The sequence below is a fragment of the Montipora foliosa genome, chromosome 7, assembly GCF_036669935.1.
Source record: "Montipora foliosa isolate CH-2021 chromosome 7, ASM3666993v2, whole genome shotgun sequence".
In the NCBI taxonomy this organism is placed as follows: domain Eukaryota; kingdom Metazoa; phylum Cnidaria; class Anthozoa; order Scleractinia; family Acroporidae; genus Montipora; species Montipora foliosa.
Window position 1 is genome coordinate 31669610 of NC_090875.1, and position 10000 is coordinate 31679609.

The 10000-nt window shown below is 40.7% G+C and overlaps 2 protein-coding genes and 1 pseudogene across 2 annotated transcripts in view; 1 reads left to right on the forward strand and 2 right to left on the reverse strand.

The window, feature by feature from the left end:
- Positions 1–1038, forward strand: part of LOC138010102 (muscle, skeletal receptor tyrosine protein kinase-like) — a 24528-nt gene extending 23490 nt beyond the window's left edge. The window contains exon 20 of the mRNA XM_068857059.1: positions 1–1038. This exon is cut by the window's left edge and continues 471 nt beyond it. The gene's annotated coding sequence lies outside the window, so the exon portion shown is untranslated.
- A 2472-nt stretch (positions 1039–3510) lies between these two features.
- On the reverse strand, positions 3511–6356 carry LOC138011807 (E3 ubiquitin-protein ligase TRIM71-like). Its single transcript, XM_068859018.1, has one exon. It carries the CDS (start codon positions 6317–6319, stop codon positions 4070–4072), a length of 2250 nt encoding a protein of 749 aa, XP_068715119.1. The 5' UTR covers positions 6320–6356; the 3' UTR covers positions 3511–4069.
- An 860-nt stretch (positions 6357–7216) lies between these two features.
- On the reverse strand, positions 7217–8459 carry LOC138010103 (uncharacterized; annotated as a pseudogene).
- Positions 8460–10000: the final 1541 nt, after the last annotated feature.

Consider the following 10000-nt stretch of genomic DNA (forward strand, 5'->3'; position numbering starts at 1 on the left):
AAGTGTTATTGAAATCCAAAAAGAAAATTGGGGCTAACCACGCATTTTGCGAAGATAATTAATGAACAATATTCGTAAAAAGCTTTCTTTTCCAAATTGAAGCTTAATTATCTCTGAAAAATGCGTTGGTACCCCCAATTTTCTTTTCGGATACCAAGAGCACTTGCTAAGTTCTGCTTTCTCCGCATAGTTTTGAACTGCGCAAAAATATCCCTGTATAAATTAGCAGCGCCGATAGGAAATCCGAGTACCTCGAGATGCGCAGAACGTACGAGCACCAACAATAGTAGGCACCGTCCTTAAATTGTTCAGCTAAGTGCAAGGATCACTTCTCTCATCCGTGGTCTCTTGGTTGGTGCGCTCGACTCCGGATCGAGTGGTCTGGGGCGGGTCCTGGCCGGGGACATTGTGTTGTGTTCTTGGGCAAGACACTTAATGCTCACGGTGTCTCTCTCCACCCAGGTGTACAAATGGGTACCGACGAATCTAATGCTGGGGGTAACCCTGCGATGGACTGGCATCCCATCCAGGGGGGAGTAGAAATACTTCTAGCCGCTTCATGCTACAGAAACCGGATATAAGCGCCGGCCTGATGGGCCTTCTAGGCTCGTAGCAGACTTTACCTTTACCTTAATTTCATTTCATACAATGCCCATGTGTTTTGTTTTGGGGCAAAAGAAAAAAGCTGGAACAATTCTATCTTAAAGAAGACGCTGCAGTATTTAATGAAATACTACTAATTACTTACTGTGGTTCTGTGTAAGTGGGCCGGAAGTGAAATAAAGAAAAGGTTTTTATCAACTGATCATGAGCTCATAGGGTAAATTGACCACTGTAAAGAAATTTGAAAGCTGACGTCTCGAGTGTTAGCCATTCGTCAGAGCTAACCCTTTTCTGTCTTTTACAAGTAGGACTACTTTTCATAATGAAAAAACATTGATATTCTTTAATCATTCCTTTGGCAATATAACTTGTATAATACAAGATTCATAAACATTTGTCTCTCAGTAAGTAACTAAATTGCCATTAAACGTAACAATCATTATGGTATTATTTGTGCTGTTACAATATTAATAAACTACAATTTATCTTTAAAAGAGTATACTCATTTGCAGAATGGCCTGTATGCAAGCTGAATGTAAAGGAGATTTCTTTGAAATAATCGAAACTAAGATTAGTAGCACTGCACCGGTTTAATGTTGTAGGAGAAATAAGTCATTGAACTTCTCCAAACTTGGTCACTACTCTAGCATAATGGTTTTCGATCTCATTTATTTTTCCTAAAAGCATATTGGGGTGCAAGGATAACATTTTACATCAAGTCGATCTCTATCAAAGAGAGGAATGTTGGAGCTGCCATTGGTTGTTGGGCATTTTCCAGATTTTCTGTGCATGGAATGGATGTGTTGACAACTTCTGGCTAATTTCTACATATTTTCTAGAAGCCACTTTCCGCAAGTTGCTGTTCGCTGTGAGAAGTTCGACTGTGTGCTTAGGACAAGACTTAAAACACTTCCCATTTTGGAACTACTTTCTTGTTGTTTCCAGCGAAGAGTTTGCCGTTGCTGTAAATCCATTTTCAAGAGTTATCATCTTTTGTTCCCTTTCGTTAATTGTTTCGACCTAAATCAATCGCTGTTTCCTGAAAGGCGGAGTTGCTTCTCTGTTTTTTCGTAAAAATCATCTTCTAAATAACTTTTTTTTTTTGAGTGGCCTTTCAATTCCCCCATTTCTCTGTAGAAATCGCTTTAATTTACGCAATTGCGTTGGCGTGTCTCTGCCATATGTGGCTTCGGTGTCGTATTGCACATTTGTGTATAAATCAAACTTTTTACCGAGAGTGGCTCGGGGTAAATAAGAAAATATTCATTACAGAACGGTCTTGAGAAATAGGAAATATTTGTGAGTAGTCTTGTGTAGAGCGGGTGGGCATGCAGGGGGATTACATGTGGGAAGAAAGGTGGGGTAGGATAGAGGTACTGACAAGGATTAGGGAGGGGGAGTAGGTGAGTAGAAGGGAGGAAAAGATATCTAGTTCTTTTTTAGAAGTTGATAAAAAATAAAACCAGTTTTAAAAAAAATACAATTTAAGAACAAAATTAAACCACAATACACACACACACACGTCACTCTTTACCTTGTTTGCCCTTTTTTATGAATTTAGCGCATTTTCGAGGATTGCGGCTGCATTTGCAGCCTTCAGGTTTACAGTTTGATGCAAGGAAGCAAAAATTTGCTTTTCTAGCAAATTCTAGGAGTGGATGAGGCATTCATTTGATGACACAGGGTTAGATGGAAGTTGCAGGCCGCGAACGGTAGTGATTTTACAATCATGTAAATTTATAACAAGACGCTTGGGGACGTATACAAGGATGCACTATTCGGGATGTTCTGATTGTGAGAAATGAATTGCTGTAACAGTTTCATGTTAAAGGTTAATGCTTGTAATTGACATTGTCATCAGACAAGCGATATGACAAGCAAAAATTTTGAGCGGACGAACAGAATAGTAATTATTGTTTATGGCAGTAAGACTCACTAAAGATAAGTGTGCTCATTCTAAAGAGTTTGTTTCACTTTAGCTATTTCAGCAGTCAAATCGTCTGTTAGCACCCTAATTTAATGAATGGCCATGGCTAAAAAATGTCTCGTGCTTAAGCTCCCTGGAAAAGGATGGTATGTTTTAACTAACTTTCCAGTGTCTTTATCTCCCAACCCCACTAAGGTGAAAGTCTCTGGGAACCAGGATGCTGAAATCTACCTTTTGCATAATGACACATTTTGAGGTCAAGGACACTAATCAGAAAGTGGCGAAGTCACAATGAAATTGTTACCATATACGCTTGGTGCTCAGAGGAAAACGTGTTGTGGAAGAGGTCCTTGTATCAACTCTCCAGTCGAGGTTTCCAGAACCATTCCAGCTTGACCTCAATTAGTTGTTAAGGAAGGCTTTGATCGAAAGGGATGAAGTTAAACGAACTCTAATATATAGATTTAGCAAAGCCAAGCCTAAAAGCGGTGCTCCCTGGTTATTTCTTCTTACTGCCTGTAGGCTTTGTGAAAGGAAGAGGTTTCTAATTGTGATGTACAAGTACAAGGAAGGGTTACGTTTTTGGAAACGTTGGGCGTGTAGCACTTATATTCCAACAGACTTAACTGATTAGAGTGTAATGTGAAGTGCTGCTTTTGACCAGGGTGGGAATTGAACCCACGACCTTCGGATTAGGACACATTTTTTGGCGCGCGAAGCCACGCTATGATAAGTTCTCAATTTCACAAATGTGAAACGTTTATTTCAATAACCTCCGCTTGCAATCAAATAAAACCATACAGAAACATATATTGTCAAGTCACCCCCCCACCCCCCCCCCCCTCTTCTCCCCAATCACACAACCCAACCCAACCCTACTTTATGCCACTCTACACCTTAAAGTCCACGCAAGGAAACAACAGACACCACTCAGAGTACACAAATATATTCACATGAGACCTTTATTTCCATTTCTTCTAATTTTCAATTACGTTTTAAGGTTCACAGCACTTGTATATATCATTATAAAGATGTAAGTACAAAGGGTAAACACTTGCTCATGTACACTAAAAAACGGATTTTTATACACTGAAACTTACAACGTGGTATTTACAATTATTTGCTGCCATGCAAGCAATTATTGAGAAAACGTTGAATTAAACGATCAGGAAGTTGTTCTTATGAGTGAACTGCATTATTTTCTTAATCAAACCAAAGCTACTAAGATAACTACTCACTTAAGGAAAACACTACAATCCGACCTGGCTCAGTTCATGTTAACAATATCAGAACTCACAGAACGGAGCAATATAATTCATGCTGCTAAAATTCATATTTTCTCACAAGTAGATTTCTTAAACTGAGGAAGATGAATTTCAATGCAAAAAAACAGTTATACTCTCTCTTCCCTTATACAGAAATCAATCCCAGGAACAAGGAATCGCAAAAAATCATTGTGAGTGAAACGCAGATTACAAGCCAATGACATTAAAAAGAAGGGTTAAGATTATTGTCACTTGGCTTTTAGCAAGTGCCTGCTCAAGGTTCATCAAATATTTGAATGCGATGATTCCCACAGTCAGACACAACAATTTGGCCATTACTGAGGAGCGCTACTGAAAATGGATTCTTAAACTCTCCTATGTTGCTGTCCTCTTTTCCAAACTTACCAACAAACTTGCCCTTCAGTTCAAAGACTTGAACTCTATGATTATACTGATCACAGACAAGTACATATCCTGATTTAGTCACTGACAAACATTGGGGATGGTTGAATTTACCATTCCCCGTCCCTCTTGTGCCAAACTGATACTTATAACCCCCCTTCCGGGTGAATACGTTCACAGTGTGATCACCATTGTCTGACACAATGAAAAAATTACCAGACTGAACACAATGAGATGGATAACTAAGAAAACTGGGTCCACCTATCTTCGTCAGAAACTTTCCATCAGGGGAAAAGAACTTAATGAATTTGTTACTAGAATCAGCGACAATAATATTTCCATTGGAATCCACTGATAAACCCCAAGGATACTCAGTGACCTGGCTATCAAGGCTTCCTTCCCCACCAAACATACTTATGTACCTCCCCTCCTCATAAAAAATTTGGATTCGATGGTTGTCGGTGTCTGCAACATAAACATTTCTATCTTTCCCAAAAGCTATTCCTGTAGGGAAATAAAACTGTCCCCTTTTGGTACCGGGCCGACCAAAGGATCTCAGAAAATTACCCTTGCAGTCAAATATTTGCACCTTGTGATTGGAAGTGACTGCGATTTCATCCCTTGAATTTACTGCTAGCCCCCGAGGATGCATAAACATTCCATCATCCGAGCCTTGTTTTCCAAAACATAAAATAGGTTTGACATTGAAAGATCTAAAAATAACAGAGAAAGGACTATCGCGAATATGTTGCCCGTTTACCTTAACTGACAAACTGCATTTACCTTCAAATGAAGAAGAATAGCTGAATTTGTATATCCCGTCGTTTTTATCATTAACAAGAAGTGAGGTTATGCATTCCTGCCCACGCTCGTCTCTCAAGTCTACTGTTACATTATCATTTTTATCGTAAACTTGTTCGGCAGCCGAGTTTCTTGTAGTTAAAACAAATTGAGCTTCACGCCCAACGGTTCCTTCACAAAGTCCTTTGCCTTCGGCAACAGATTCGCTTGCGTCGGTCGCCCTGCGAAATTTCAAAAGACCAATGCCTCCACGGTTGATTGTCTCCAGGATCTTGTTATTTTCCACGAAAAGTAATTCAAACAGGCTTTCAGGGTCACGCTCAACTGGCTTCACTTGTCCTACCCGATCTAGAATGGTTTGCAATGGTTCCTTTAGCTGAACCACCTCGGCGTCTGTGCTTTGTGTTAAAAGTTTCTCAGCTTTTTCCAGCGCTGATTCGATCTCCTTCATTTCCTGATTAATCGCTGCTTTTTTGGTCATTAGATTCTCAAGCGATTTCTTGGTTTCGTTTTCCACTGCTGTCTTGATATTTTGCCTTTCCGCTTGAAGTCTCCACATTAAGTTATCAACAAAAACATCGACGTCTCTTAGCATGTCTTCGCTTCGTTGAACAAGCCGAGCGTAGTCCTTGTCAATTTCAGTGACCATCTTCATCTTTGCTTCCAAGTTGTCCTTTGTCGTTTGAATTACACCTGCTATCTGGATCTTTTGAGCTTCCGCTTCCTCTTGGATTAATGTCACTTTGTGTCCCGCGTGATCCAAGATGACACAAGTTTGACAAACTGATTTTTCGGGACAAATCTTGCAAAAGAACTTTAGCTCTTCTTTCTCATGTCCCTTCCTTGAGCAAAACACGGGTCGTTTCACTACTACCTCATAGTCTTTTTCTTGAAAATCTTTCACGGCCAGAACGCGGTGATCTTTGTAGCCTCGCATGATCTTGTGCCCAATCAAACACTCGTCACAATAAAACTTGCAACACTCAAAGCAGTACGAGGTTTTAGAGCTTTTCTTGTCGCAGTTTCCGCATGTTACTTGCGTCTTGTCAGATTCTTTAATAGCTAGAGCATCGATGAAGCCGCTGAGAAAAAAGCTTGAGGGAAGATCTTTCAAATCACCGCTTGCAGGGACTCTACTACGGCCTTGGCATTTCGGACAACTTAAATCAACTTGACCGCCACTCGCTCGATGCCAGTTTATCAAACAGTGCAAACAGAAACTGTGCAAACAGGGAAGGTATCTTGGGTCCTTAAGGATGTCTTGACACACCGGACACGCGGCTTCTTCGCGAAGATTGAAAAGCAACTTTGGTATATTCATGTTGCTAAACTTCACCCCGTCGCGAACTGAGCGTCTCTCCGGCTTTTTGGAGTTTCGTTCTTTTCTAGGAATCATGTGACCATTAGCCAATCATTGGGATTATTTTGTTACGGTTTTGTGTGTTAGGCAGCCAGCGAGCTTTGAAATAACAAAATAAAGGGATAAAGGGAGGTCAAAGAAGTGACCTTGTGAAGTGTTGATATAGGCTGAGATCACGGAGCTTTTAACAACACGAATGCGTTTATCTACGACTTGGACCAAGGAGAGCCTAAAAATTTCACAAAACCGAGATTTCATCGTAACTATTAGCCTTAGAAAGATGAATCGACAGAAAGAAGGGATCTGACCGACCAATGTTACCGGTATATGTAAGGAACGCACTGCTGGTTACAACGGGACAGTGCGTCCAGTTTATACCGCACAATTAAAGTTTATAAGATAAACTAGAATGAACTACCCATTTAAAAGGCATAGGTCGAAAATTATCGTAGAAACCTAGTGTAGTATTTACCCAGTGCGTTGTTGCTCACGTTTGGTAATCGCGATGGAGGACTTAACATCCTCTCTCGTTCCCAAAAGAATAAGGTTTTGCTTTAAAGTCGGTGACGTCACAAGCAGTTGAAGTATTTGATAGAACTGACCGGCCAGGTCGAGCGTTTGGAAGGACTAACCGTCTCTACAACGCCTTCAAGTTAACAGTCATCGAGGACGATATATACTCTTTCAGAAGAACGCGAGGGATTATCATGCCATTGTCCCTTAAAAATGTTGCATTTTTTACGAACAGTCACCATTTTCAGAAAGTTCCTCGAACCTTCTTACTGTTACTTTACTTCCGCAAACACCACGACCCGACTTCCGCTTGACGGGTCGTCTTCACCAAAAAGTCGACCCGATTCAGTTCGTGTGTATTGGACAACCCTCAAACTCTACAACTTCAGTGCCATCTTCTTGCGGTCTTATTACTAGGTCATCCACGTACGCGACGTAGTACTCCTGGCAACCTCGTAATCCCAGTTGTTCAGGCAAACTTTTAAAGTTGACACTGGTCAAGACCTTTCCATTGAAATCACCCAACTGACCTTTTTTCCCACAGGGATGACTCTTCGTCTGGTGTGAGCGGCTGGGTTTTGTTGGGTCTCTTTCCCTTTCCTTGCTGACGCAGAGAAATAGCCTTTGCCTTGAGGATTTATTGTGGATTGTGAAAGTCCCTTGGTTGCACGACACTGGAAGAATAGTTTTTCTCCTTTAATAACCATTCAAGGGCACTCTGCATGATCCGGCTCGTAATCATCTCCGTCCTTTTTTTTACCTCGGCGTAGAACTTACTCAGGACCTTGTCAAATTCTTCCCGCGCCATTGTTTCAATGGTGTGTTGTGAGGATCAGAATTACTTTTAGTTTATCTGTCATGCACTTTCAGACTTTTCTAGAATTGTCTTACAGTCTGTAATATTCCAGAAATTTCTTTGATGAGACTCAGCAGTTTCTACAAATATTGCACCTTGTAATGCACTATAAATAGCAACGGAACATTCTAGATGCTTAGAGTATAAGTATAAAAGTAGGCTTGTGAGTAATAGAAAAAACTCTTTTGCCGGAGGGCTTACCCTCGTGGCCGGCTGTGATTGAAATTATGCTATGGATGCGATACTGTGAGGAAACTATAATCAACTGCGATAGGAAGAAAGAGACGATACCCGAGAAGGGAAGAACACAAAGAAGTCAGAGATCATTATGAAGTCTTCTGTAAGAGTTTGTGAAAACAGAAAATCCAGTGAGTGAAAAGAATCTAGTGAATCAAAATTATTAAAAGAATTGTTGTCGCTAGTCGGTGGAACTTGGATTTCGAGGTTAATCAAGCTCAATACCTGAATGGCCATGAAGGACAGTAAGCGTGCCTTATGAACTGCTTAACTTCAATTAATCTTTAACCTTAGTAGCTGTAACAGGGTAAAACTAATTAAATAATAGTTAACAAGTGTAACTGCTCGTCGTCATGCTTTTGTTGCGTGCCTTATATCGTACGCGCGAGCTCTTTTCACTTATGCCTTGTTCGAGGACATCTCTTGGTTATTCCAGCAGGTGGCAGTGACATTTTCAAGATGTCGGTACTGGCACCAGCTTCTGAAGACCTTCATCCATTGTTTTGTGGAGCGGGACGTATTTTTATTCACAGCGACAGCCTTGAGCTCTTGTATTGCATCGCTTGAAACTACAGGAAACCTAGAAACATCTACTTCTTGCGTTAGCTCTGGATTTGCTTTTGTGTGGCTTTTATTGATTTCTGTTTTGCTGGACTGTGGAGCACACGGATCCTGAGCAGACTGAAGAAAAATCGCCAAAATGTTCGTCAAATGGACACTGAAAGTTGGAAACTCCCTTGAAGTCTTCAGCCTTAAGGTGATCATAATCGTCATTCAGAAACGTAAGTCGGTAATTTAATTCGCCACACAATGGCTGTCTTTGTCTTTCAGTTTCCTGCAATTGGTTACCTTAAACAAGCCTTGAAATCTGATTGGTTGTTTTGTTTTAGTGTTCTTCTCTCATTGGCAGGGGAATTGGTGCGATTTAGAGCAAAAAAATAGTGCAATTTGGGAGTAAATTGCACTGCTGAGAGCCAATCAGATTGCAAGGATCACCAGTGCTTTCTAAATGGATGGAATAAATATCATATATCATTTCATCGTTGATTCATTTATCACGGGAACATTAGAACCCACAAATGACCAGCTTCCAACGTCAGTGGCTTCATAGCTCAGTTGATTAGAGCGTTGCACCAGTAACGCGAGGTCACGGGTTCAAATCCCGTTGAAGTCCTGAATTCTTCAGGCTTCTCTCCCCAATTGCGCAAAATTGCGTTTATAACTGCGAGGATCATCGCTTCACTTGATATTCGTAATACTCTTTGTTTGCCCTCCAAATTTTTGCCTAAGCATTGTTTTTCTTTTCTATTGGGACTGCTGTAATTCTCAAAAGAAACTGGAGAAAATGCTTTTGAAAGTGACCTATTTATTTAGCAAAAATCACTTGGGGCACTTTCCTTTTGTACGGAAAATCCGATTGATCTGGTGGTAAATCAAATGGAACAGACTTTTACACCGAAAATATTTGGGGGAAAAAGGAATACCTGCAGAGGTGTTTCTCTTTTCTTGGTTTTCTCTGAATGGTCGGAAAATCTTGTTCCATTTGCTTTGTCCCACTAGTACCATGCTCCTTGAAAAAAGAAAAAACATGGCCCACCCCATAGGCCTTCGTTTTTAGTTGCCTAAATGAATCGCGCGGGTTTCAATCAATTCATGCGCAACTGCAGGTGAGAATTACAACTTATAAGTAATGATCGAAAATCCGGCAGCCATATTTTTTATTCGAAATAATTATCCAGTCTCTTGAGAAAAAAAGTAGTCTGGAAGAAAAGAAAGTCTCAAAAGGAACACATTCGTTCCGTTCCATATTTTGATTGAGGAAACTTTTCCTGTTCCCTTCAGAAATTATTGGGATACGGGGTATTGGGGGCCCAGGGAAGGAGGGGGGGGGGAATTGGGATTGACTAGGGGATATTTTTTAAAATAGGCACGCATTGCATACGTGTGCGGTTAGTGCAGTAATTTGACACAATGGTTTTGTTTTTTCAATGGCTGCAGAGTCCAGGATCTCGAAGCAATCCGGTGTGCAGGATGCT

Coding starts and splice junctions, on each gene's coding strand:
- LOC138011807 (XM_068859018.1), bottom strand. CDS start 6,319: ATGAATATACCAAAGTTGCTTTTCAATCTTCGCGAAGAAGCCGCGTGT.